General features: G+C 54.1%; 1 protein-coding gene across 1 annotated transcript; it reads right to left on the bottom strand.

Moving 5' to 3' along the window:
- Positions 1–1,918: 1,918 nt before the first annotated feature.
- On the bottom strand, positions 1,919–23,923 carry SDC1 (syndecan 1). Its single transcript, XM_081264865.1, has 5 exons — positions 23,577–23,923; positions 5,488–5,569; positions 4,181–4,647; positions 3,508–3,652; positions 1,919–3,362 (listed from the first exon to the last, which is right to left on the bottom strand). The coding sequence occupies exons 1-5, from the start codon at positions 23,646–23,648 to the stop codon at positions 3,193–3,195; spliced, it is 936 nt and encodes a 311-aa protein (XP_081120991.1). The 5' UTR covers positions 23,649–23,923; the 3' UTR covers positions 1,919–3,192.
- Between the last annotated feature and the right edge of the window lie 3,965 nt (positions 23,924–27,888).

Genomic DNA, 27,888 nt, shown 5'->3' with positions numbered 1-27,888 from the left:
CCAGGGCTCTGGTGCGTGGAGGTTACCTGAAGACCCACTTTAAGAAGACCTCCCTCCAGATGCTGTTTTGGGGGCCCATTCACCATCAGTGCCTAACCTGAGGGGTGAGATCACCCACCTCAAGGATCAGCTCTGGGGCCACTGTCCCTTCTCCTCCCCTGAGATTCCATACTGTCCACCAGCTCAGAGGACGCCCCAACGTGGACACCCCTTCCCTCAGGTCCCCCTCGGGCAGTGTGCCTGTGGAACAAGTTCTCACTCCGTGAGTTGGGGCCACACCTCACAATTCCTGTTAGTGTCACCTCCAAGCCTCCAAGCCCAGGCCTATCATTAACCCTCCCTCTCCCCTCTCATGGCCTTGCTCTCCTGCCCCTTTCCCAAAGTCCCTGCAGAGGCTGCAGGCTCCCCCTCCCCCTCAGAACAGGGTGAAGTGACTTGAGGAGCAAACCCCGAGGCCAGCAAGGCCAAGCCCGCAGTTTAAACAGAAACCAGCCGCAAAGTAGGAACGCAGCGGAGCGGCCAGGATAAGACGCTCATTGGTTAGAAAATGACTTGAAAGAGCTCTTGGTGGCAATTCGGGGCACCCGCTCCCATACAGAGCACACACCCAGGCCTGACGGCAGCCTGAGCCAGAGGCCGGGAAAACGAGAGGGTGCTGGACTGCTCCCTTCAGAGGGGCTGGGGTCTTGGAACCTGGCAGGTCCTATGTGGAAGGAGCATTATTCATAAACTCATAAATATCTGGGCAGTCAATTCTACAGCTGTGTCCTCACTATTCAGCCCAGGGAGTGGCAGAAAGTAGGCCAGGTCAGGGCTGGATGGAATCCAGGGCTAGACTCGGAGGGCAGGCAGCTGGAGGCCCCAGAATATGAGGGCCCCTTTGGTGCAATGTGCTTCTTCAACTCCCGGATCTTTCACTATCTGTCTCTCCTACTGTGCAGACAATACTGTTGGGCCTTTGGCACTGGAGACAGTTTGCTGGCGAGTTTTCAGGAATCATACACATAGAACAGCCAACTAGGAAAAATTTGGAGGCTCTCATGTCCTTGAGGAAGGGAACAATCTAGTCAGTCTTAAGGATGGAGGAGGGCTGGGTAGGTGCACGGCCAGGAGCCTGGGAGGAGGAGACCTGCACAGGGTGTGTGGCAGGGCAAGGAGGGCAGAGGTGGGTTCCATCTTCCCTTAGAGTGGAGGCACCAGCACTCCATATACAGTCCAGAGCTAGGCTCCTACAACAAAGGGGACAGGACAGGACATTGAGAGGCTAAGAAGCGATTCTACTACCACTACAGTGTCTGCTGTCCAGAAATGACAAGTCACATGGGCCCAACCAGAGGCTTGTGTACCATCCCATAGACCAGCAACTGAGCACAGTCCCAAACCCCTGTCCCCAACCCCTGCTGTGTCTAGTTGCTCCAGCAGAGAGCACAGATCCCCTTCATTTGGTGGTGCAAAGTAGCTCAATCCAGAGTGGCCACAGAGCAACTGGAAAGTCATCAAGTTAAATAAGCAAGGACGGGAGTTTCGGGAGCCCTGTCCTAGCAGAGGTGCAGGAGAAGGGCTGCCTGAGGTCCTCAAAGAGGGCCTAGATCCACACCTCTGCCGGAGGCCAGTGGCCTCAGAGGTCAAGCTGTGTGCTGTCTGGCTATGTTAGCCCTTCAGAAGGATTTACATCATGGCCTTAGAGACCTTTGGCCGAGCCTACCCACCTCTAAAAGAATTTTAGCCAAAACAAAAAAACAAACCAGAGAGGCTCTGGACCTGGATCCCTCCCCTCAGAGACACGAAGGCACACAGCCTCTAGGCCCAGCTTCCCGAAACCACCCACATTCAGAGAGAAAAGGCTGGACACATCCACACAACCAGCCCAGAGAAGAAGCAGAGGCCACAGAGTTCACATGACTCCTTTATATTAAAGTTTATTACATTTGGAAAATCTACTGTACAGGGAAAACCCATTGGATTAAGTAGAGTTTTGCCAAAAGCAAAAGACGATCACTCTCTGGAAAACATTCCTGACTCCGCCCAGGGCAGGGGCTACAGGAGCTTCAGGTGAACTTGGTTCTTGATGGAGGGGCCTATGCCATCTCTGCACAGATGGCTCTTGTCAACTTCCAGGAGAAAGCATCCCCCAGAGATGGTGCCAAAGGCAGGAGGGTCTCTGCCCCCTCCCACTCTTCCACCTGCCCCACAGTCCTTGCCCTCCATCCCCAGCCTGAGCCCCAGGATCAAATTCTCATGAAGGCTCTTCCAACATCACAGTGGCCCAGGCCACAGGTGTGGTCCTGAGTTCATGGATACAGGCATGATTGCTCAGAAGAGGTGGCTGCCCTACTGCAAGCAGCCTGGACTGGCCAGCCCAGCAATGGACCACCAAAAATGGGGCCACCAAACAGGTAGTCCAGACCCTGTCGCACACATGAGTGACAAACACAGAGACAACTCACAAATGAGACCTACATTCTGGCTTCCAGATTTGGTTCTCCTAGCTTTAAAAACAACAAACAAACAAACAAACAAACAAACAAACAAAAACAAAGTCTTCTTAACCCTGATGCTCTCTCCTGAACGTAGATTAGGGAAGCAAGTTGGGGGCGACCGAATCAACTGACTTGACTTACCTCGGAAGTAACAAAGTCTACTGGGGCTATGGACAGAGAAACTAGAAGAAACGTGTGCAAAAACAAGTCGATATCTAAATCAGACCTCCCCACAATGCAAAGTGAATTCCCATGGAGCCCTGAACTCTGCCCCCGAGCCCAGGCGGCCACGCCCAAGCCTGCTGTCCCTACTAAGTGCTATGGTATGTCAGCCGAAGCCCCATCCCCAGAATTTTCCAGCCACAGTGGGCCATCCAGGTCCAAAGCAGTGGGGCCCCTTTCTCTCCAGAGCTGGATCTGGGAGGGGCTGCTCCAATTTGGAGAAGCCAACTCAGAATGGCGGGACACCAGGTGTGGCTGTGGTGGAAAGGTCAGATGCGAGAAACCCTTTGCGCCCAAACCTCCAGGCAGAAGACGAAGAAGCAGAGTGAGCCCCCCAGGACACCCAAGGACTGCATGGGCAGGAGCAGCCCGAGGGCAGAGTGCTGGGGCGGTGGCACGGTGGCGGGGAGGCCAGGGCCTGCAGTTCTTCACGGAAGAGGCAAGTGGGGGCCTAGTGAGTGGCAGGGAGCAATGGGGACAAATGCTCCTCTCAGGCATAGAACTCCTCCTGTTTGGTAGGCTTTTGGTAGGCGCCGCCGTTGGCTTGTTTCGGCTCCTCCAAAGAGTAGCTGCCCTCATCCTTCTTCTTCATCCGGTACAGCATGAAACCGACCAGGCACACAGCAAAGATAAGCCCCACCAGGCCTCCGGCAATGACCCCTAGGAAAGGCGGACAGGGGATAACTCAGCTCAGCAGCTCCTTGGGTTCGGCAGCAACCCCTCCCATTATAGGCAGCACAGCACAGCCTCAGGTCCACCCAGAGCCACAGTCTGCCCCCTCCCACTCACCCCAGGGCAGACTCACCTCCCAGTACTTCCTTCCTGTCCAGGAGGCCCTGTGAGGCCCCTGTGGCCCCTGTGGTCTCTGGATCCACGGGGGGCTGATTCCGGTGGTCGGGCTGTACTGGTACCACAGCTGTGGTCTCCTCAGATGCTTCAAAGATGAAGTCCTAAGGGAGGGGACGTACCAGGCTGAGCTGGGGCCACTGCCACAGTGGCCTCCAAACCCAGAAGCACCTCCTGCCTGTCTGGTCTCCACTGCTACCCACTGGGACACACCCCATCCTGGACTTGCCATATCACCCTGGGCCCTGGCTGGATTGTGGCACAGCTGTTACCTCAAGTGACACAAAGCACACATTTTTGTATGAAAATAAATAGGCTCATTTTTAGTGTAAAGTATAAAATGATCACACCACTCTAAGACAAAAAACAAGACTCAGTAGAACTTGTACCCCTGTGTAAGTCTGGGGGCCCCCTCTGGAGTGACCTTTATGGACTCTTTGTCTCTGGTCTTATAATTAGTCTGCCCTCCTCTGGGTGAGGCCCTGGGGGGGGGGGCAGGAAGAACGTGGGACTCTGTGACCTTGTCCTCATGATGGGAATCATGATGTGCTCACAGGACACAGGGTTTTAGGCTTGCCAGGTGCCAGGCACTAGGGGCCACCCAATGTCCTGGGAACACAGAGACTGCTCACCTGCTCCCCAGAACCCTCTCCTGCTGGAAGCTGATCCTCAGCAGTCCTCTCAGTGGTAGAAGCACCTCCAGACTCCACACTGGGCATATGAGAGTCTGGCTGGTCAGGCGCTGTAGGAGCTGAAGTTTCATAGTGGCCAGGCTGCATGTCCCTGTGGGGATGAGAGGTGGCAGGTGCCTGGACAGTGCTGGCTCTGGCTGTTGAGGCCCGCTGAGTGGTCGGGAGCTGTGTGGTCTCCCTGGGTTCTGGGGCGGTCTCCTCCTTGTGGGCAGTGAGGTCAGGCTGGGCTTCTGCGAGGATCACGGCCTCTCCCTCTCTGGGCCTCTCTCCCACCAGCAGGACGGAGGTGGAGGCAGCCATGGCGTCCCTGGCAGTGGGCTCTGGAGCCCTGGGCGTGGTTGTCAGGAGCCACATGTCCTTCCAGGTGGATGGGCTCTGCCGGGGCAAGGTGATATCCGGCAAAGCACCTGCAGGGCCAAAGGCAGAGCGTGTCAGGGTGAGAGAGGCCCCAGAGCGCATAGCCCAGCCCCACTAAGGCTGGGAGGCGGGTGGGTGCCTGGGCAAGACTCAGGCTTGGACGCCCCAGCCAGCGAGCAGCCATCCTCCCTCTCCAGAGGCTGAGTCCCTAGGGTGAAAACTGCTGAAGGAAAACTCAATTTGGAAAAGAGAAGAGGAGAGCGGCCCTTCCCTGCCCCTGCCTTGGGGACAGCTTGGCCTCCAGGAGCCACCAGAAAGATCCCAGGGTCACCTGGGAAGGAGCTTTTCCATGACATGACCATTGTGGGGGCACAAGAGCCTTACCCCAGTGCACACACCCTTCCCTCTCCCCAGAAGGGTTCAGGCTCCAAGAGCAGACACCAGTATCCCACCTCCCAGCTCTCGGGTTACCACCCTGGCCCCTTTCCTACTCATGCCTCAGCCTCCTTTCTGAGCTTTCAGGCCTCTTCTGAGGTCGCAAAGAGCTGCCTCTTCTATAAGGACTTCTTCAGTTCAGGACTTCTCTCTCCCAGGAGAAGGGAAACAGGAAAGGAGACTGAAAGATCTACCTAGCAGGCCCTGAGCTGCCTTTTAGCTCCCAGCAACCCTGTGGTCAAGGTATTATGCCCATTTCACAGACAGAAACACAAAGGCTTGCAGGAGTCAACGAGCCTTCCAAAGGGTGGTTCCAAAGGGGACGTGCCTGTTTGCAGTGGGCAGCCCTGGGGCCTGCACTTCGCCTCCCTGGAGCTCCATGAAGCACAAATGACATTCTTTCACTCAGCATCACCCTCCTGACCCAGCTGGGAGGAAACAGGGAGAGGGCTCACCTGCACCTGAGCCAGAGAAGTTGTCGGAGTCATCCCCAGAGCTGTCTTGATCTTCAGGAGGCACATTTGTGGGCACAATTTGCTGGAAAAGGATCGTAAGAGGTTATGAGGGGAGGCCTGGTGGGAGTCGTGCTGTCCCAGGGTCCCTGTTCTAGACAGGTGAGTGGCCTCAGCCACCCCGCACAGCACACACTGTGCAGGTAGGAAGCCCCCACAGGGGGCTCCGGGGCCCTCGGCTGAGCAGCCATCTGCTTCTCCCTGCACATCCCATCTCTCAGAAGAACAGAAAGCTGTGCCACAAACACAGCTGTCACCCCATGGGACCACATCAGGACTGACTGAATAGTCCATTCATGGTGGCCCATTCACAAGGAAGAGTCACAGCCCATGGTGGCCCATGCCACACTAAGAATCAGGTCTTGGGGGCTATCAGCTAGGGAGCTTCATGAGCCCCAGGAACAATCCCAAGACAATTTGGACTCAGAAAAGCAGCCTGAAGATGTGCTGGACACCAGTGTGTGAACAAACGCCTGCAGGTGTGAGGGCCTTTGTCAGGGCCGGGCACAGCAGGGAGCTATCTCACCGAGGAGCTTTGTTCCCACAGGCAGTCCCAGGCCTGGCCATTAAGCCCATTTTTCTTATCCATAACAAGGACTGGGTCCTGGCCCTCTAAGTCAGGATATTGTCCTTCTTGGGTATTGTCCTTCTTGGAGAAGGAAGGACAGAGTACCCCTCAGGCTGGGCTCAGCTGAGAATAATCTGGAAGGGGCTCTGCAGGAAAGGCAATGGGCCTGGGACAAGACCTCTTTGCCAACAGCAGCCCCCAAAAAGTGGCCTGCCTTGCCCTACTCCAACCTGGAAAGGCTGTAGGTGTCAAGGTACACACACGGCCAGCTCCTAAGGCAGGGGCTGACCTGCAGGACTGGGGATTGGGCATCTGGAGGAGGCAGAAAGTCAGGATCATGTCTTCCTCCAACACTGGCTCAAGATAAATAATCAGAGGTCAGAAAGGGTAGCTGTGAGGGTCCAGTTCAGCAGCGAGATTTGAACCCAAACAACCCAGTTCACTAAATCCAACAGAATGAATAAAGAAGCAGAACCCCATGGTGCAGCACAAGAGCTTTAGAGACCCCTGGAGTTCTGCCACTTATTAAATGTCATCAAACCTCTTATGGCTATAGTCTCCCCATCTATAAAATGGGCCAATAGTAACATCTATAGTCTAGGACTGTGGCAAAAATTCAGTGAGGTTATGCAAGTAAAGAATCTAACAGTAAGTGCCCCCACTGGGGCCAAGCTCTAACTAGGGAGTGAGTCACTCAACGTGAGGAGGAAGGATCCTGGGGCCCACGGCAGCCTCTAGAGCCAGCAGCCCTATCTGGACGGAGGGCAGGATGGAAGTAGATGAGGTTTCATGAGAAGCGGGCAAGAGGGGCCAGTTCACCAACAGCCTCTGCACAGCTTGTCAGAATGGCCCACCCGAGATTGGGCTCCAAGAGTACAGTCACCTCAGACCAAGAGGCTCACCAGTCCTGGTCACAGGCCCAAGGCCTCACTCTTCAGTGGGGAGAGGAGAAAAGGACAGACAAGACCTGTGGCCTCATGAGGCAGCCCTGGGGCTGAGTTGGACCAGGCAGAAGCTCCATAGCTAGGAGCTCAGGTCCAAGGGACACATTAGTCACATGTAGAAACCGTGAGGCTAAAAATAATGCTGAACTTCCTTTGAAAGTACAAAAGCAAAACTGTATCTTCCTTCCCCCAAGAGCAAGGTTTTCACTCTAGAAGGGCCTTTCTGTTCCATCAAGAAGAAATAGTGGAGTCCGTCATGGCCCATCCACAAGTAGAGTCACAGCCCATGGTGGCCCATCCACAAAAAACAGTCACAGTCCAACCCCCTGACCCCACATCAGACTATACCCAGTCTATGCCATCCCAGGTGGTGTTTCAAGACCGTCCACCAGGCAGATGCAGATGTGGAGATCACAGCTATACCCTCACCCAAAGCCTCTGCCCCACCCTCTCCTGATGCCCTGATTCCCTCCTTTAGAGAGAAAGCTCCAGACTGCGGAGAGGTTCAGGGCTCCAAGCAGACAAGCCTGATGGTAAAGAGAGGCAAGTTTCCAGTAGAAGCCAGAGTCATGGGGTCCAGGACCCATTCAGCAGATAAGATAGCGCAGGCCAAGAAGACACACACACACTGGGGCCCAGTACAACCCTGTAGGCACCGCCCTGAGCCCAGGGGAACACAGGGAGGCCAGCCTCTCACCTACACAAAGAAGCCCCAACAGGTTAACAGTTTCCCAAGAGACCAGGGCCAGATAAGATTCTGGGTCTAGCAACAATTTGTTCCTCTGGCTCTACTGGCTTATCCCTCTTCCATCTTGTTTACACAACAAGTTCTTAAGCAAACCTTTTCTCCACTGAAGCCAGCAAACCAGCTCCCTGGGGTTGGTGGGGTTGGCGGGGAGCTGATCTCTTCTCTGGGCCTCTATTTTTCACTAAGGGGAGGGGCTCCCTAATGACCCATGTCCCCTCCCGCTGTGACCTTCTCCACAGTATCTCAGATAAGGGAGGGAAATTAGCAGAAAATGCTGAATTTAAATGTGGACGACCAAGGTGGGGCTAACTCTTGAGTTTTGGGTGTGATTTCTGGTTTCATCCCCAGCCTGCAACAGACCCCCACCACTAAGGCCTCACCAGGGACTCCTCCACGTCACCTCTCACCTGACTGCTGCCCAGGGGACAGGTGGGCTCAGCTGGGGCTCCTGCTCTTTGGGGAGGCAAAAAGCCAAGCTGGCCTAATATTTCACCTCTGTGGGAAGGAAGTCAGTTGTCCATAGACCAAACTCTGCTGTGAGGAAAGTGTGGGCTGCCACACGTTCTGATCTCTCAAAGCGCAGCACAGCCCCTGGAAGCCCACTGGCTTGAAAACCCAAAGCCAGGAGGTTTGGATCACCTGGAAACTGGGGAATCCTAGGGCAGACACAGGGAACCCGGCCACAGGGGGTGAGAGAATGGTGGGCCCAGCTCTGTCTTAGCCAGGCAGGCTCTGGCCATACCCCGGGGCTATGTGGGGAGGACACTGGCAAGAGGCCCAGTCAGGGCTCCGGTCCAGCAGGAGACAGGGTGTGAAGGCAGGAGGCCTTGCCTACGGCTGGAAACACTTCCCGCCCATTACTCTTTGATTTCTACAACCCACCTACAGGACTGAGATTAGCATCTTAGACAGATATGGAGCTCAGCCTCAGAAAGGAGGAGGGACCTGCCCAAGGCCACCCAGCCAGCAAGTGTCCACACACTTTTGGTGTTACTTATGCTCTTCTCACTGCCATCTTTCTTGCTCTCTGGCCCTAAAGGTCATCTTCCCCAGGAGAGCCAAATAGTTTTAAGGTAATGTGGCTAAGATTTCATGCCAGGCACGGTGGTGTTACACCTGTAATCCCAGCTACTCAGGAGGCTGAGGCAGGAGGATGCCAAGTACAAGGCCAGCCTGGGCTACTTAGCAAGGCCATCTCAAAATTAAAAATAAAAAGGGCTGGGGATGTAGGTTAGTGGTAGAGCACCCTGGATTCCTGGGTTCAATCCTCAATACCAGTCCCCCACCCAGTGGCTGAAGGTACCCAGGTACCAGTCCACACCTGAGAGGTGCAGAGGGATGGTGGGGAGCAGATTGGGGTCATGGAGAGAGTCTTCATCCCTGCTGCCAGCCATGCCCAAGGGCACATCCGGAGTCTGTGGGTAGAGAGCTGGCAAGGAGGTTTCAAGAAGGCAGCCTGAAGCCATCTCCTGCCAGCTCCCACCCCCACACTGGCCAGAAAGAGGACCACCCTCCTTGGCAATCTCCAAGTATAGGGAACACCTTGCCCTGGGTGCCCGGGGCAGAGGGGCAGTCTATACTATAGCACTTGCCAGAACATCTTGGGCATGAAGGCACCTGAGCTGTGTCACAAGCCAGTGTATCAAGTGGGTGTCCCCAAGACAAGGGACTCTGGTGGACACAGTTGCTAACTACAGAGGTCGCTCATCCGCCTCCCACCCTATCACCCTGCAGCCACCAGGCTCAAAGGCCTGTGGTTTCCAGCCGGCATCCTCAAACACTAACATGTCACCTACAACTTGATTTAGTGATGGATAAAACACAAATTCCTTAAAAAGCACCAATCATTTCACAGGGTTGTGCTCCTTTTCCAACCTGTGTCCTAAATCTACAACGGCATGTAAGAAGATAAGGAGATTTTGATATTAAATAGGGTTCTCAACTTCAAAGACCTAGGACCATCATCCAAGGGGCTCTGGGGAGCAAACAGGGTAAGAGACGTCTGGTCCCAGTCTGGCAGAGGTCCCAGCCCCGCAGAGCACACACTTAGGAGTCCCACTCCAGAGGCTTCAGGAAGAGGGAGCTGCAGAGCCTGGGCCCCCAACCAGGCCCAGGAGAGGATAAGATAACGTCAGTGCAAGACACTCACGTAGGCAGTCCTGGGAGCCCGTGCATCCTAAGTGGAAAAGGGAGGACGGCTCAACGTGGGTTGGCCGTAACTGCCCCAGTGGGGTAATGAAACCCGGCTTCTGTGGGTGGGAGCCGAGTCACTGACTCAACAAGTCCCATTAGTCACAACACCAGGGACAAAGAGCTGCCCTTGTCAAAGGAGCGGGTTACAGTCATTCCCAGCAGCCTGAATTCTGTGGACGTGATACTAGCTCTGGGGCTTGTAGGACCCTAGGCTTGTTCCAGGAACCCAGGCTTCAGGGTCAAAAGGCAGGTGGGCCCTGCGTCACCCCAGAATAAGCAGCCCTCACTTCCGCCCCATTGAGACTCAGCAAACTCCTCAGGAGCCTTCAAACCGTGTTTCAGAAGTTGTTTTTAGCTACCTCAGTTTCTTGGTCAGATCTGGGAATCTAAGATACAGCTGCCCCTTTCCCCAGACTTCACAGTCATGGGGTGTCTGAGCTGGTTTCACCCCCCACCTCATACACACTTCACAAGAGCAACAATGGCTGAGGGTGACACTGAACCACCACCTGTGTCCAGGGTCCCTAAGAGTCTCTAGGAGACGGTGCCAAATGAAGTCTCCTGAGCTCCAACCCCAGAGGCTGACTAAGAAGCTCCCAGGTCCCGCAGGGGCTCCGTGGGCTGCACTTTGAGAACAGCAGTCTAGAGAGGAAAGGCAGCACCCAGAGGGCCAAGGCTGGGGGCCGGAGGAGGCACCATCTCCACTCAGGTCTGTTGACCAAGACCAGTGTTCAAAGGCAAGGCAACAAACGGCGACGGAGACCCATAAACAAGTGCCAGAGACGAGCCACCTGGGAAGGCCCCAGCACTCCTTCTGCACTTCTAATAACCTCCCTCTTGACAGAGCCATGGTGCCAGCCCAGTCCCCTCACCATAGGGCGGCAGGGACCCACTTCCACAGGTCCCCACAAAGGAAGGCAAGAACCTTTGTCCTGAAGCTGGGCTGAGACTCGTGTCCACCAGGGACCAAACGGGGTCAGCCTTGGTCTCCCAGGCAGCTGTCTGCCCAGCCCACCTTCCTGCTGCCCTGACACAGCCACCCAGCTGGAACCAGGAAGAAAGCCCCACTGAGCGAATAGACCCAGGTGGGCCCAAGGGTGAGGGCTGTGCCCCAAGGACAGCACCACTGCGAGGCCCTGGGGTGGCCTTTCAGAGCCATGGGCGAGGTGGGGGCAGAGAATGTTGCAAAATACCACTCCCCACTGCGGCCCTCCAGGCCCCTGGTGTCCTGAGGCATGGGGCTGGTTACCTCGCTCCCTCTGTGGGGGGTCACTTGCACCCTCTCCTCTAGTCCTGGCTGAAGCAATTGGTTCCAAAGCATCTTTAACAAGGGTCTCAGAGAAAGTGCCAGATCTGTCCAGGCTGGGTGCCCTGGGCAGCCACATCTTTGGACCCCCTGTCCAGGTGAGAAACAGAAGTGGCTTGGTTGGATAATCCTAAACTGCTTCCCAGCTCTCACAGCCCAGGCAGGGCAGTGGATGGTGACAAGGAGACCACAGACCTGCCCGGGGTAGGACCACAACCCAGGGCCCCAGAGACTTGGAGAAGCTTGTCTCTAACTTGGGAGCTAGGGAGGCCTTCCAGGGAGGCCTGCTGAGGCCAGTCTCCTGACCTGGGCCTCAAGACACCCCCCCAAGCCACACCCAGGAGGGAAGGACGCTGTGGGTGCCTCAAGGCAGCACCAGCACTTCCGGCTGACAGGCACAGGGATTTATCAACTCACTGTCTCCACCACAGTCAAGCTGCGGCCTGCCTAGGATGACAGGCAGGAGTGATGGGCCCGGCCCAGGGCGGGGGCCAGGGAACAGGTAGACAGGTACAGGGAAGGCGTCAACAGCCTTGCTGAAGAACGTGGGACACTGGCACCCACAAGGCCCCACCCCAGTGGCACTTTCACTGGGAAGACCACCTTTCTTGGGACTCCCTGGGCTCACATCCAGTTCCCCACACCCAGCTGTCCCTGCCTTGCCACTCTGAGACAGATACCTCACTGTCCTGCAAGATTCCTGGAAGGGCCATGGTGGAGGGACAAGCTCGGTGCTGGATTTTAAAGACCCCCTGCTGACAGCATTTGCCCTTTGGTGTGAGATGAGATGGGAGGTCAAGGCCCTGGCCCTTTCCCCTGCACTGCACGGCTGCTCTGAGGGGCCAGGGCCATCTGGGGAGGCAGGTGACCCTGGCAGCCCAATGCCAGCCCTGGTGCCCATGCCAGGCCAGTGTTGTCCCCAGCCCTCTGGTCCCACCCTCTGTGGAGCTGGCGCCTTCCGTGCAGCCCACGTGCCAGGACTAGTCTCAGAACAGGCCCAGCTGAGAGCTGGGTGTGGAGCTGCGGGCCTGGAAGACCAGTTCCCCGGCTGCTCCCCGCTTGCCAGAACCCAGCCAGGCCAGGCAGGGCAGGGCGAGATTTCACTTGGCAGGGAGCAAGGCCGCCTGGCCCAGGCCCAGGCCCAGGCAGCAGAACGCCTGCTGCGCTCCTGAGAGGGAGCCCCAGGCCATCCTTCCTCAGGGACCCCTGGCACTGACCACCAGGAGACAGCCAGGGAAAGAATAAGAACCAGCACAGGGAAAATGGGACTGTCGTCTGGGCTGTGTCCTTACCTATGGGTGACCTTTGCACAACACTGCCTCAGGTTGCCCATCTACACAATGGGGGATGGAGGGGGTTGGTCAAATGGTGGCAAGAGGTTCCAGTGGCTTCTACTCTTCCAGTGCTCTCCAGATGGGGAGTCCAGACTCACCCTCCAGGGGCAGCCAGGCAGGCACAATAGCCACCGCAGGGGCATTAAAACACAAATATGGTGCTCAGCGGTGGGCAGATGCACAGTGGGCAGGTGGAGGACAGAGACACCAACTCGGTATCCTATCTCTCAGTTCCCCAAAAGAGTTGTGGCGTAGGAAGGATACTGCAGGTGTCCCAAATAAAGGAGCCTCTGGGGGTGGCAACTGGCAACCTACAAGGAAAGAGGGGGCTGCCAAGGCCTCTGGAGAGCGCGGTCCCTCCCCAGCCGTGGCTGCCCTAACGAACTAAGCAAGACCAACCAGCCCCCAGGAAGGCTCCAAGAACTGCCATCTACCTGATCAGTCCCTAGGTTCTACAGGGCTTAGGGACCAACACCTGTGGCATATGGACTTCTAGGGACATTCTTCCCCTGCACTGGCTAAATAAAGTACTCTCAAGTTTCACAGAGGTAGAAACTGCAGTTCTCAACACACCTGCAGCCAAGCAGGGTTCTAGGTATGTGTGTGTGTGTGCCAGGGGGTGGGGGGACGTTTCAACTTGATCACCAAAATCCGTCTTCTCAGTGTATCCCCTGGGAAACGAAGGTGTCTCTGGGAGACTGAGGGGTGCTAGTTGTTCACACTAGAGCATAAATCAGCTCCCTGTGGGGGAAGGGTGATTCTGGAACTGGGGCACTGGGAATGAGTAGGAGCTACGGAGGATCAGAAAGGATAACAAAAGGGAGGCTAGAAGATGCCAAGTGCAAATTTTTTAACCTTTATCAGCATGTGAATGACAACACCACCACACCCAGGAATGACAGACTCAATTCCCTTTGAGCCACATGTCTGTGGCTTTTCCTCCCATGTGCAGAAGAACACTAGGCTCGTCTGGGATTCGGCCTCTCAGATAAAGTACACTTCAGAGAGTGGAGGTACTAAGGCTGCTGAGAGGCACAGAAGGGCACAGTATCCTCAAAGGGACCTCACAGCAGGGTGGGGCTGGCACCTTCTGGCCTGAGTAGTAGAGACTGAATAGGATCTTCTGTGGAGGCTATGCAATGGGAGGCGGGGGACACAGCACAGAGGGGAGCAAAGCACCCTGGGCCCTTCCTCCAGCACCTCGCCCTCCTGAGGGGTCTGCACTTGCTCACATGGCCAGGCTGAACTCCCAGCACCCCCCGCACCAGCCCCCTGCATCTGCATTCAGTGCTGAGATGGCTGAAATGGGGGGTGGGGAGGCAGCCCTGGTCTTAGCAGCTCAGTGACCCCAGAAAAGGGAATCAGAAATAACACCCTGCCCAGGACCCCAGGTCAATCAGCAGGTGGGAGAAGATCCTAAGGGTCTAACCTGGGCTACTGAGTATTATGTACCGGGAACTGGTCTAAGCACTTTCCTGAATTAATTACCTTCACAACCACTTTCAATTCTAGTACCACACCTATCTTACAGATGAGGAAGCTAAGGCGAAGGGGACTGTCACTTCAAGGGCATACTGCCACAGGGGCAGAGAGAGGCCAGGCAGGCTTGCTCAGGCAGGCTCGCTCTTAACCAGCCGCTCTCTCACAGGGCTGGAGGAGAGCAGCCATCATTTGCACTGGAGCAGCACAGAGGAGGGCCCTCCCAGCCGGTAGCCTGGCCAGCTACAAAGGCGTCCACAGAGAACCTGGCTCTTCTGCAGGGCAGACTTTAGTCCGAAGTTGTAGGTACAGGCCACCATGCCCCAGAGCTGGGGCCCTGCTGGGCTGGCCGGAGCCCCCGCCCCGGTGCCCCAGTTTCTGGGTTTACCTGGCCTCCTCCCATCTGCCAGCCCAGCCTGCATGGCTCAGGTCAGGAGCCAGTCCTGGAAACAGGCTCAGGTTTTCCGAGAAGGGGCAAAAGCCATGTTTGCAGAATTTGTTACATCAGCACCACTGGGGCAGGACTAGCAGGCCATTCACACAGAATGACTGCCCCCCTGCCACCAGCCACAGCGGCTCTCCTCACAGCAGGCGAATCTCAACCTCCCCCATTGCTCCAGGCAGGGAAGGGGCTGCCCATCATACTGTGTTACTTCTTTAAATCTTTTCTAAAACCCTCTCAGGCAGGATATGAGAAACTCACTCCATTTTACGGATGAGGAAACTGAGGCCTGAGGCTTAGCAGGGAAAAGAATTATGCCCAAGACTACAGAGGAAATGAGGAGGCCTGGAAGACACCCAGGTGAGCCAGATTCCACCCAACACCTCTCACCACCCAACCTGGTCTGGACTAACCAAGGCAAACTAGCAAGGTAGTTCTGGTCCCCTCACCTGCCCAATCCCTAGGTTGGGATCCCCAAAGATAGGCAGACATAGGCAGCCAGGCCCAGGTGACTGCTCTTTGCAGGAAAGGCACGTGGCCCAAGCAACCACTGTGTGTCCAGTCCCAGAGCTCTCTGTTCCTCACACTTCCCTGAGCCAGGATGCCAGTCCTGCCTCAGATTCACTCACGGGGACTTAAGAGGCCAGCTTCCCCGGCTCCACAACACCCAGGCCTGCCCCTGGGAAAATCACCTCTGTTTGCCCCACAGTCCCAGGTCCCCACAGAGTGCCTACAGAGATTAGGGCAGGGAGGTGGAGACAGCCTGAGGACTTGTGCAGCCCAAACAGGGGGCCATCCGGCCAAGCTGGCAGGCCCTGGCCAGCCTGAAGGTTTGCAGACCGAGGTCCTCCCCACTCTCATCCTGGAAGAAACTGGTCACCCGACAGCAGCACCACACCCCCACAGCTTGCAACAGGGAAGCTGGAATGACATCAGCTGCCACATGGTCTTAGCAGCTCCTGAGATAGCCGGCAGCCTAGGGCCTCCTAAGCCCGAATCTCACCTCCATATTCTTCTAGAACACTCCTGGGCAATGGAATCTCCAAGGCCCAGAGAGCTTCCTGGGCAGAGTACTGAGATGCTGCTGGAGAGGAGGGTAGAGCCACTCACTGTGTGGCTCTGCCATGGGGATAACACAATCAAGTCCTCAACCAGGTCAGGCCTCTGAAGCATCCGCAGCCACCAATAGTATGGGTGGCACGGAAACAGTAAATCCAGAGCCCAGGGCCTAAAGGTCTTTCCAGGACCTCCTGGTACCAGCACATGCTGGATGCCACAAATGGACACCAAAAACCCCAGCTTCTGGAAGTTTCCTCCCTCTTTCTCACATTCCACCCTGGGGGGCAGGGGTGATCCTCACCCTACCCACTCAGGCTGGACCTACAGCCAGAATTCTGTCTCCTTAGTCTGCCAGTTCTAGGTCCCCTCCATCTGCCCAGCTCCAAGGCATCTGGACCCCAGACTGGGCTTTCAAAGCATCCAAGCCCAGGCAACTACCTTAGTGGAGAAGACAGGGGGACCCATGTGGCCACAGAAGCACCAGTAGCCCCAAGTAGAAGAGACTATGAGTTCCAGTTGCCATCATTGGCTGGGAGGGTTTTCTTACTGTCATGGAGATCAGTGGTGCCCAGGATTAGTCAGTAGTGTCCAGGAGTAGTCCCAAGTAGGCCTGGCCACCTTGCAGCTCCTGTTGACCCCAACAGGGAGACCCCTACCCAAACATTTCCATGGCCAGAAAGCAACCTGTGTTTGAGGTTCAACAAACAACCTGCTTTACAGCCCACGCTCCTGGGTGGAAGCTGTTATCTCGTGGGGCTCTGGGACAAAATCCTTCTTCTGGCATGGAACGAGGCTGAGTCGAGAGTGTCTTTCATTGTCATGCCCTTCAGGCCTGTCTGCAGAGGCCAACTGTCCAGTTGGGTTCCAGTGATAAGCACCCTCTCCTCGTGCATGCCCTGGGCCAGGTGTGAAGCTGCGTGGCCAGCACAGGTGGGACCCTACATCTGGCTCAATCAGGCAGGGCTCACGAACACCCCCCAGTACCGAGCAGACTCCTCCTGAAGAAGCAGAAGTAGCCCCCACAGACAGCCACCAGTCACATGTCATAACCATGAGAGGTCATGAACACAAGCATCGTGACCTCTCCTCTGCCTCTCAGCCTCCTTTCCTCATTTCACACAAAGGATCAAAGAGACCCACGTCCAAAGCCACTCTACAGTGGAGAAGCCGGGCCAGGCTGGAAGCCAAGCCCCGGGGCCCTCAACTGTGCCTCCCAGGACAGTGGGCTCCAGTGGGTCAAGGCTGGTTGGGTGAGTCTCCAGGGAGGACCCGTGGGCCTGGCACCATGACTCAGCTGATGAGTGGAACGATAAACACGCCCGCCTGCCCGCTGCCCCAACCTGCCCGGCACTGCTTTCATTCCTGCTGATGAGCGGACCTCAGGGCAGGTGCCAGGATGCCTGGGCGTGTGCAGAGAACATCTCCCGCCCCGCCCCCGCCTGACCTTGCTCAGGGGCTGCCGTCCACCCTGGTTCCCACGCTGAGCGCCAAGTCACCCCTCCAAGCAGCCTAACTGCACAGTCCATGCTACAGAGACCAGGGGCAGCTAGTTCTCCCTCTTGAGTCCCCAGAAGGAATAATGGTAGAGAACTATCAAGTTCTTCAGTGTCACCTTCATCCTTTCCAGGACAAGGTCTCTCTGCAACCATGTGGCTCTCAGAATTGAAGGAGGGAAAGAAGCCACTGAGCACATTGGGAAACAGGCCTAGAGGAGCAATGGCCTGTCCTAGCCACACAGAGTCGGTGGCAAAGTTGGAACTAGGAAGGACAGGTGTCCCAGCTGCCCTTCTCTGTTGGAATGACTTCCATAGACTTCTAAGCCAGGGACACAGAGTGTCAGAGCTGCCATTAAAAAGAGGAAAGACAGCAGGCAGGGAGCAAGAGAGAAGCAAGCGTCCTGGTTTCTGGGAAAGAAGTTGAAGACCAGATTCCCCCAAAGCTCCGACCACAGCTGAACATGCAGGAAAGCCCAGTGGGGAGAGGGCATGGGAACTGCCCAGGCAGAGGCCAGCATGGCTGCAACCCCCACACACACATGTGCACACAAGGCCCCTGGTGGGGCTGCAGCCTCAGGTGAGTCACTAGGCAAAGAAGTTTTCCCAGGGCTGGAGGCGCATCCTCTACATATAATTAGGCAGCCCACAGAGCCATAAATGTCAGGAGGCTGGAGACCCTTAAGGGCTCCCAGTGTGAAGAGGGACCAAGGGTAGGAGGGACATATCCAGAAGACTGGGAGTTCACAAGTCAACAGGAAGGATCACTGGGCAAACGACTGCGTGGAGGAGCAGACCCACCACCCTGCCCCTCTCTTAATTCAGTGAGTGAGCACTGCAGGCTCCCTGGGATGTGTTCACCTGGCTTCCATATTCATAGGCCCTGCCAGACCTCTGACCCCTCACCCAGGCAGGGCATGACAGTGCTCACCCCTCCTCTGGGCCACCCCCACACTGACCACTGAGAGACGACCTGGTGTGCCTGTGTTGGGCCTGGGAATGCTGTCGACCTCCCTGTACTGTTGCCCCACCTGACTGTAAGCTTCCTGAGGGCAGGCAGAAGCAGCACATCACACAGATAGTCAGCCCTTTCAGGACAGCTGTGCAGGGGCTTCCAAAGTCCGCCTGCAGCTGGACTGCTTGGTTACTGAAGTGACCCTGAGTCAGGGTCTCACTTCTAGGGCCTCATCTTTATGGTCTGTACCCCAAACATACCTCCTCGTGGTGAGGGATATACATATTCCTGCCCTCTCCTGGCACCTGTCAGGGCATTCATGTCACACTCTGTGGAAGATTCCAGAATGCACATTCCCACCCCAAACCCAACCTCTACTGGAACAGCTGAGCAGGAATTGACACTGTTCTGACTTTATTCCAGGGTTCATGATCCTGGTGCCCAAAGCCCTTCTTCCATAGACTCCTTACTCTTACTACTTCTCCCTGGGCACACTGAAGGCAGGGCCTCAGAGGACTGTCAACCCAAGATTCCAAAATTGGCTGAAAAAAAAGTGGACAGTCAGAAAACTGTCAGTTCCAGGACTAGGGAATCATGACCAGTTCCTCATGTGGCTACTCCCCTAGTGGGAGCTGGCATTGGAAGGGACCAAAAGTGAATGTGGTATAGAGGCCAACAGTCCTGGATTCTGGTCACCCCACTTGTGCCATGGTATCCACTTCCCAGCCTTAAAAGGAGACCTACTAATTCTGCAATTATTTCCCCATACCCAGGATGCTGGCACTGCCTGGGACAGGCACGAGGGCACCATCCAAACAGGCTATTTGGTACCAATGACATAAGCCTGTGTAGGCCCCAGCTCCAGCACCCCATTCCAGACCACATGTATAAAAATCCTAGTTCTGTTCTTCCGCTCCTTGGAGGGTCTCGTCATCACAGGCCTTTGCTTCCTTATGCAAAAAGTGGGGCAATGACATATATTATAAAGGCTTGGGAAAGAAGGAATAAGAATCTAGGAAAAGAACCAAGCATTCTCCAATAGGCACCCAGGAAAAGGCAACCTTAATTGTATCGACAGCTCACTTTCCTTGGGCACTTTTATTACAAAGCACTTTCACACATCCATTATGAAATGAACACACAAATGACAGAATGAGGACAGGGAGAACAGGTATTATGATGTCCGTGTTAGAGATTAGGACAAGACTTGGAAAGTGACTCACCCAAGATTATGTAGTAAATTAGTGTCAGAGTTGAGACTGGGTCCTGGGGCTCGGCCTGGTCCCAAACTGTTCTGGGCCTGGCCAAAACAGTAGGGGTGCAAATTATATAGAAACAAACTCACACAAACGTAAGGAGATGGAGACAGAATCAAAACTAAGAGTCACAGTCAAAGCTAAAAGACAAAGGCCCTTGTTCATCAGGACATAAAGTAAGCTAGCCTCACCAGTCCAGGCTACCTGGGACTGACAATTCACTTACAGATTAAACCAGGCTGCCAGGTGCACCCCTATAATCCCAGCAACTCAGGAGACTAAGGCAGAAGGATGGTAAAGTGAAAGCCAGCCTCAGCAAATTAGTGAGGCCCTAGGCAACTTAGCAAGACCTTGTCTCAAGAATTTTTAAAAAATTTTTAAAAAAGGGCTGAAGATGCAGCTCAGTGGTAAAATGCCCCTGGATTTAATTCCCAATACAAAACGGACAATATCTGATTTAACAAACTGATTAAATCAGAGGAGGCAGATCCAAGAGACCATTCTTCCATTCATCTCTCTCCTCTAAGAGAGATCCCTAAGTACCTCACCTAATCAGCATCTCTTTGTTGCTCTAGATTGCAGGGGTGGGAGGGGGGTCCTATAGGAGGAAAGTAACACCTTCTTTCTGCCATCTGTCACTGCTCTACAGAGATCCCAGTTGAGTTCCAGGAAGGACACTGAATTCATGGAGGTCATTCACAGGTGAGCCCCTTACTCAAGAGCCTCCAACCTTTGTCTTGGATATAATTCTAACTAATCTGATAAATTTCCCAGCACTCCTGGGAAAAGAGTAACAAATTAGAATCGAACAGAAAAGCTGCTGTACTCAGGCATACCAATGTCACTTCTGGCTATCACACAGGGGTTGAAAAAGAAAAAGACCAGATCAGAATTCAAAACAGAGCAACTAGTGGCCACCAGGTACCAGGGCACAGTGCCCTCTGGAGACCAGTAGGCCCGGGAGACTGTGCCACAACCTGGTTCCCTGGCATCCAGAGGAGATTAAATTATGTCTAACATTTTGTTGTTGCTATTGATAAAGGAAGGGAATTATACATATTTCAGAGTCCTGCCCAAACTAAGAATACTTTGTTTTAAATCACTGAAAAAGTGATTTAAATCACTGAAAAAGCCTGGATCTCAAGGGCACCTCATTCTCAAGGGCTTTCAGGAATCCAAAATTCTGTTGCATTTGAAAAGATCCTTCTATAAAACACTGCAAAAATCAGGCTTTCCAGTCATTCTTTCCAGGCCCCTCTCCTCTCCCCCAGCCTCACCAATGTGTGTTAATAAGATTTTATGGGAACCCATCAAGAGCCACAGGTAGAAACTTAAACTGGCCCCACCCTCTCGGGGGAGCTGAAGCCAGCCAGCGGTGACATCACCTCTACAAGGCTGAGCCCAGGCAAGGCAGCCAGTGCCTCCCCCGCCCCCTCCCAGGCTGTGGGGAAATGTCTCTACTGGTCCCCATAATTAAGGCAAAAGGGATTTTATGCCTTTCAAGAGGAGAAGAGAGAAAGAGAAAAATAGCAAATAACTATTACAGAACAAGCCATTTTTCTGACATGACAGAAACAAAAGATCACGGGAAACACACACACACATAGACTTTTTAAACAAACCTGTTTCGGTCCCTGGGGAATGGCTATGAGCTACCGCCAGCCCAGCAGCCTCCCCTGGCCATTCAAAATCAAGACACCCAGCAGTCAGTGGCTCCCCACCTCACTGGTCCCCTGGGGGGTTCTGACCTGCTTCCCACAGGAGCCAAAGTGAGCCTTCCTTTGGAGAGGGCCAGGTCTAGGCAACTTATCCCGTTTTAAGCAAATCTCAACTCTCTCATTTCTTTCAGGAAAAAGGAGGAGGGGACTATGGGAGAGTGGGGCCTATGGGAAGGTATGACACTTTATGCACCCACTTTTAACCAAACATGGACATTCATTGTAAAAGGGAGAGGGCAGCAGGGCTGGGAAAGAGAAAACAAACTAAACTTTATAAAACAAGAAAAAACAAAACAAAACAAAACAAAAACACCTGTGCTCCAAGCTGGAGTCTGATCCCAAACTCAGGCAGTACTTTGGGGCTCAGCTCAAACCCCTCCTCCAAGAGGCCTTCCCAGAACTGCAGTTCTAAGGACTTTCCCTCCCTCCTTTCCCCTGAGACTCCTGCCTCCTGGGCCTTGTGTCTCCCTACAGTTTTGAAGTTTCTGGGTGGAAAACAGTGTCTCCTACTGCAGGATCTGCCCCTACTCAGAAAGCAGGAAACTCCAGGACACACGGTCCATAGGGAGTCACCATCTCCAGCTGCCTCCCCAGTAGTAACAGGCCCCCTGAGATGCCAGCTCACAGGAATGTCTGCCTCAACCCAAGGCAGGCGGAAAAGAACCACCCCTCACAATTCTGGCACAGTATCCCACCTTTGCAGCCCCTACTTAGGCCCCATCCTGGGCCTGGAGAGAGAAGCAGGAGGTAATGCCAGGAGGGTCAGGGAAGTATACCAAGCGCCTCCACTTCTTTTCTGGAGTGGTAACTATGATTCCAGGCATACTCTGAGTCCCACAAAACCACAACCCTCGAGAGCAACTTCTTGGACCTGAAAGCAGTGCACTAGAGACTCAGCTTGGAAACCATTATCCCTCCCTAGTTCCCCCAGCACAGCACCCCACACAACACAGTCCAACTCATATCTGCAATTTTTCTGGGAATCTGGACCTCTCTTGGACTTCAGAGTGCTCAAAAGCACAAGTCACCTGGAAAGCTACCAAGACGCTTTACATGTTAGCCTCAAAAAACGACAGTACCTACATTACCTGGGGAGCCAAACCCCGAAGCACTTATTAACTGGCAGCTACTAACATAGAGGGAAATGCTGGGAGAGGATATTGAACAGATGCCACACTGGAAGTACAGGGCCCAGGTCCCCACCCCGTGCCCTACCCTCATTCCCTGTCCACGTGCCTCCCTTTCAAGAGCTAGGGAAGTCCAGCTGTCCAGATGTGGTGTCGAGAGATCGCCACTTCCGGAAGGGGAAGAACCGCTGGCACCGCAACTCCCACCCCTCTGCCTCCCAGGGGGTGGCCCAGCCAGCCCTCCCAGAAGACCCCTGGGACTCCCGCACCCTGTGCCAGGGCTGGGGGAGTGGGCACCCGGCGGCCAGCGCTGACACCTGGCGGCGACCCAGCACCCTGCCCACGTCAGGAGCCGGCGCTGCGGGGCGGATCCCAGCAAAAGGTTACAGGGGCCGAGAACAAAGCGCCCCCATTGGGGAAGGCGGGCTAGCGGCCGGCGGCTGGGGCGGGAGAGCCACTTTCTAGGGACCCTTGGAGCTCTTCGTCGGCCACGTCCCTCTTTAGAGAAGACAGACCTCCACCAAAGGTGGACGCTGCATCCCATCCAAAGGCCTCCCTCGGCCGCGAGCTCCACGTTTGTCCCTCTTTCCCCGCGACTCTACTGGGCGGGCCAAGGGACCCGCCTTCCCTCCGCGCAGCTTCAGCACAAAGCCGAATCGGGGGAGGGGGAGAACGGATCCGAGGTCCACTCGCGTGGAAGGCTCTCTCGCCCCTCGGCCGTGCCGGGCACAGGAACGCGCTCTCCATGGGCAACACAACTTCAGCCGCTCAAAAGTTATGCTCCTCGGATCTCCAGCGTTCCGAGGCCAACTTCCCGGAACCTCCCGCTGCCAGCTCTGTCGAGCTCACCTCCGGCAGCCAGGGGAAAGCCCAAGGACCCCACGGCTACCCGCCAGAGTCGCGGCGCAACCCTGGTCCAGCTTCCTATTCGGCTTCGCTGAGCCCAAACTTGCCTCGGCGCAAACCACCCTGAGCTTGGGCTCGGCGACACCGGGCGCGCAAGCCCTGATCTGGTTTGAATTAGGATCTTCAGAAGGGACGTTGTGGCCGCGATCACAACATCCCTCCAGGTCACTGGCGGAGGCCGGGCCGCCGCGGGGCCGAGAGCGACGGGGGTGGTGGGAGTGGGAGGCCCGGACGCCGCCGCGGGCAGGGGGACTCCAACACATGTGGAGACATTTTACATAATTGAACGCGGGGCACCCGGAGCGGCGGGATCCGAGTGGCGCCAACGGACGGCGGAGGGAATTGGGACGCGAGCCCTGATTTCGGGGTTCACCGTCCCAGGACCCGCCGGGCTAGAACGAGAAGTCCCCGTTCCCCTCCCCCTCCACGTGCAGCTGCCGGCAGCGTTAGGTGGTGAGCTCCGGCTACCCACCGCCTCCCAGCTCGGCCTCGCGCCGCACTCACCGGCAGCGCCGGCTGCATGCGCAGCGCCAGCGCGCAGAGCCAGAGCCACAGCCAGAGCGCCGCGCGCCTCATGCTGTCCAGACCGGCGGCGGGAGCTCGGCGGGCTGCGCGGGTCCGGGCTGGGACTGAGCGGAGATCCGGGCTGGCTCTGCTGATTGCGCTGTGCTCTGCTCCCTTGGGCGCCCGCCCAGCGCACTACTGTCCTAGGCGAAGACTGCAGGGTCCACCGGCCGGAGTCCGCTCCAGATAGCCGATTCCTCTGCGTTCGGCTCTGCTCTAGCCCTCACTTCTCCCGCCGAGCTCCGCCTTATAATAAACCCGCAGGCCTTTAGCCGTTGCAAAAACTAGCCCCCCACCCCCAGCTCCCTCAGGTCTCCGGGCCAGCCCCAGTCCCACCCCCTAAAACCCCGCCCCTGAGCCACTGTGCCAGGCCCCTTGGAGCGCCCCACCCCCGCACAGTCCCCGCCCCCTAAGGTCCGATCCCGCCCAGCTCCCACCGGGCAAGGTCAGAACCCCGCCTTCCTCTCCAAACCACAGTCCGGGGTAATCTGTGGTTCCCAGCGTTGGGGCTGGGCTGATCCTGAGCTGATGGGGTCCGGGAAGCACCCACTATCGCGTCGGCCCCGGTATTGAGGTGCTACCCCGGAGAAGGGCGGAAGGGGCGGTAGTTGGTATTATGCGGGCGCAAGTCTGCAGCGCCCTCTGGGCGTGGACTCGTGGCGCCCTCCAGGTATGCAGGACTCCCAGATTACAGTGAGAACGTTTTCGGGGGCGAGGTGGGGGGGAGCAAGGAGATGAGACCTTAATCCTCTGGGACACACACACACACCACCTCTCTCCTGGCCGAGGATGGGACTCCCTGCGCCCGGTCAGCACAGGTGTTCACAAGCATTCACGTTATCCCAACATCTACAAAGTACTGAACACTCTTAGGGCTGTTTTTTTAAAAGGAGTTTTCAGCGCCTTTCTATAGAAGACAATGCCCTCTCTCTTCGTATTCCGAACTAAAAGGAAAAATAAATAACTGCTTTGTTCCCAGATGACTTTAGGCATGCCCATCTGAGAAGCACCGGTGGAGTTGCTGCTCCTTTGCTGTTCCTTCGGTGTTTCCTTCACCCATCAGGCGCATCGGACCAAAAGGCCACAGAGAGCCTGCAGGTGTGGGGCCAATGACCCTGAGAGCAAAGGGAAAGAACCAAACGGCCTCTGCCCACGATCTGGGTGCCAAGTGACCTTTGCACCTGGACCTGGAGACTAAAGATGGCGTCTTCCTCAGTAATCTTTCCCAAGCAGAGGGAAAGGCTTCTCCCTGTCCCCCTGCAATGAGAACCAGTAGGTTCTCCTAACGGCTCTTTAGCGTCTCAGAAAGTCTCCTGTGTTTTCCTTTTAAAGGACTAAACCTTCCTGGGTTCTAGGTAATGCAGGAAGGGAAACTGCCTCTGGACCCTAAATATCCCTCCACCCATTGAGCAGGTTTCCCTAGAGTGAGGCAGCCTCCTGCCACACTCTTCAAAGGTGACGACCACCTTATAGCACTTTACATCATGAGGGGAAAACAACATTGATCTGGGCAGGATTGTTCAGTTTGTGGGGAAAAACAAACAAAAATACAAAAACCCACCAAACCGGTGATTTTTAAAATATGAAAAGACTGCCCATCAAACCCTCTACCTCATTTTTTCTATTTTGAAGAAGCAGAAAAAGATAAGCTATTGAACTGACCCACTTTTTCCCTCCAAATTGGGTTGCTTCTGTCCCTGATCCTGAATACCTATTTGATCTCAGGCAACCCTCCTTTTGGGGTCTCAGTATCCCCAGGCCTATGGGTGGTGATAGTTACTCATCAGGACTCTGGGGAGGCAGACACTGGGTATCTGAAAATCCTTAATGATGGATCATCTATCTCGCTGCTGGCTAGGACCTCATAGTAATGGCCTGCCCTGGAGCTCAGGAAGTCCTGGTGGGTTAAAAATGTCTTTTAGAAACAGACCCTGAATGTATCTCCCAGAGGATGGTCCTCCCAGTCTGAGGTCAGCTCTCCTGAACCAATCACTGGCAAGGGGAGTTTGCTCCCCAATAAGGGTTTAGATTGATCATTTCAAGATTTGAATCTGGGAGAACCAATACCACATCCGCAAAATGTTTCAGCTTCCTAAAAATCATCAGATGCTTGTGAGGGCATTCCTACTTCAACCCCATGCTTATATTTTCTTCAACCCCACTTGGAGGAAAAATGGATCAGTTCCATATCTTATCTTTCTCTGCTTCTCAAAATAGGAAAACTTGGGGTAGAGGGTTTGATGGGCAGTCTTTTCATATTTCAAAAATCACCAGTTTGGTCTTTTTTACAAACTGAATAAATTTTCCCAGATCAATCTGTTTTGAAGGGGCAGGCTGAAAAGAGGAGGGGCACCACAGAAGGGCCCCATGACGGAGGTTTGGGGCTTGCCTTTGGCCTGGCTAACCCCTGCCCAGCTCACATTTCCCCCTGCCCACTCTGGTCTTCCTCCAAGACCCTTCTCAAAGGACTATGTACCCAGAATCCCATGTTTCCTCAGACCTCCTCCAGCCCATAAATGCGGCCCTGTCCCTCCCTGTCTACACAATCCACACATCACCCTCTGCCAAGAGATCCTGAGCCTTTACCTCATGTAGCCACTAAGGGGTCAATGCCTGGCTCAGCAGAGAGCCTCTAGCTTCCCTCCCTGGCACTAAGCAAGGTATCCATCCTGAAGTGTGTCTTTACCATGGGTTATTTTCCACCATCCCTGGTGAATCACTGTGCTCCTTTCCCAGTAAGAGAAAGAAAGTTACTGGAAGGCAAGGCCAGCCTCCTCCCCTCCTTTCTCCTGTTTTTCCTGTGGACACATAGGACCTCATTCTGGGAGAAATGCTCTTGACAGGGGTGGCTGCTGGTGACAAGTGTGTAGGAAAAGTGCCCAGCACCTGGCTACAGAACTACCCCATCCATGCAATAGGCATCCACCTGATCAGGCATTCTCTGGGCAGGCAGACAGCATCTATCAAACTGGACGCACACTGACCCTTTCACCCAGGAGGTCTCCTTCAGTGCATTTTACTCCTCGCAAGAATTTCCAGTGTCCAGAGAGCCATGTATAAATGCCCTACCCTAAAGGGAAATGGGAAAGTGAAATAACCATGAGCGTTCCCATACTGCAATTCCATAAGGTTAAGACCCGACCTGAGAAGTTTCTTCAAAATCTATTTTTAAGTGAAAAGAGTGAGACTATATAAAATGTATAATATATATACATATATGTATATATTAATGTATATTATATATATTAATGTATATATGTTAATGTATATTATATAATATATACATATATAACACATATTATATACATATAATAAAGATATAATATATACATATACATTATATAATGCATATATTATAAATTATATAATATACAATAACTAAAGAGTGATATATATTTTCTTATTAATGGCCAAAATTTTCTTAAAACAAAAATATGGTGATAAATATATGATTATATATATGTATTACTTATGTATGCATACATATATCCATAATATATGTGTGTATACATGTAATAAAGAAAGTCATGGTGTAAGATGGGATGAGAACAGTATAAAAGAACTTTCATGTTTGTTCTGTTTTCTTAAGTGTTTATAATGAGAATATTTTATATATATATATATATATATATATATATATATATATCGTCTAACTTTTTAAATTTGCAGTTATTTACTTACTTAATTAAGATGTTTCCAATCTCAATCCATAAACCCTCCTCAAGCACATTAAATAAAACCATGTTTGTTACTAATACCCATACCCACTTTACTCACCATACAACCCAAACTCCCACCCCTCAGAACCAAGCTCCTCCCACACGAAGCTCCAACCATCCCTTATGTGACTTCATCCTCAGGAGGGCAGCAAGATGGCGGCATTCCATCCAGTATCACATGTTCATGGCTAACAGAGCCATGTTCAAACACGAGACCATTTCCTCCTTGTGTTTTTCCTGCGAGTGAGGAAATATCTCACAAAATCCCTCCTCCTCCATTTTTTCTCCCACCACACTGCCCCTCAAAGAGGGTCTCATGCGCTCCTGAACCAATCACTGGCAAGGGGAGTTTGCTCCCCAATAAGGGTTTAGATTGATCCTTTCAAGATTTGAATCTGGGAGAACCAATACCACATCCGCAAAATGTTTCAGCTTCCTAAAAATCATCAGATGCATGTGAGGGCCTTCTGACTTCAAGATAACACAAACACAGCTTCTTTCATACCAACTTCTTCCCATTGTGAGACATTTGA

This window comes from Spermophilus citellus (genome assembly GCF_964194105.1).
Source record: "Spermophilus citellus genome assembly, chromosome: 13".
NCBI lineage: Eukaryota > Metazoa > Chordata > Mammalia > Rodentia > Sciuridae > Spermophilus > Spermophilus citellus.
This window is presented reverse-complemented; position numbering and strand designations above follow the sequence as displayed.

Bases quoted from the DNA above. Each gene is read 5' to 3' on its own strand.
- SDC1 (XM_081264865.1), bottom strand. From the start codon at position 23,648: ATGAGGCGCGCGGCGCTCTGGCTGTGGCTCTGGCTCTGCGCGCTGGCG. The intron at 4,648-5,487 runs GTGAGCCCTCTC...TTGGCCCTGCAG, and splicing joins CTTCTCTGGCTCAGGTGCAG to GTGCTTTGCCGGATATCACC. The intron at 3,363-3,507 runs GTGAGTCTGCCC...CGCCTTTCCTAG, and splicing joins CAGGAAGGAAGTACTGGGAG to GGGTCATTGCCGGAGGCCTG.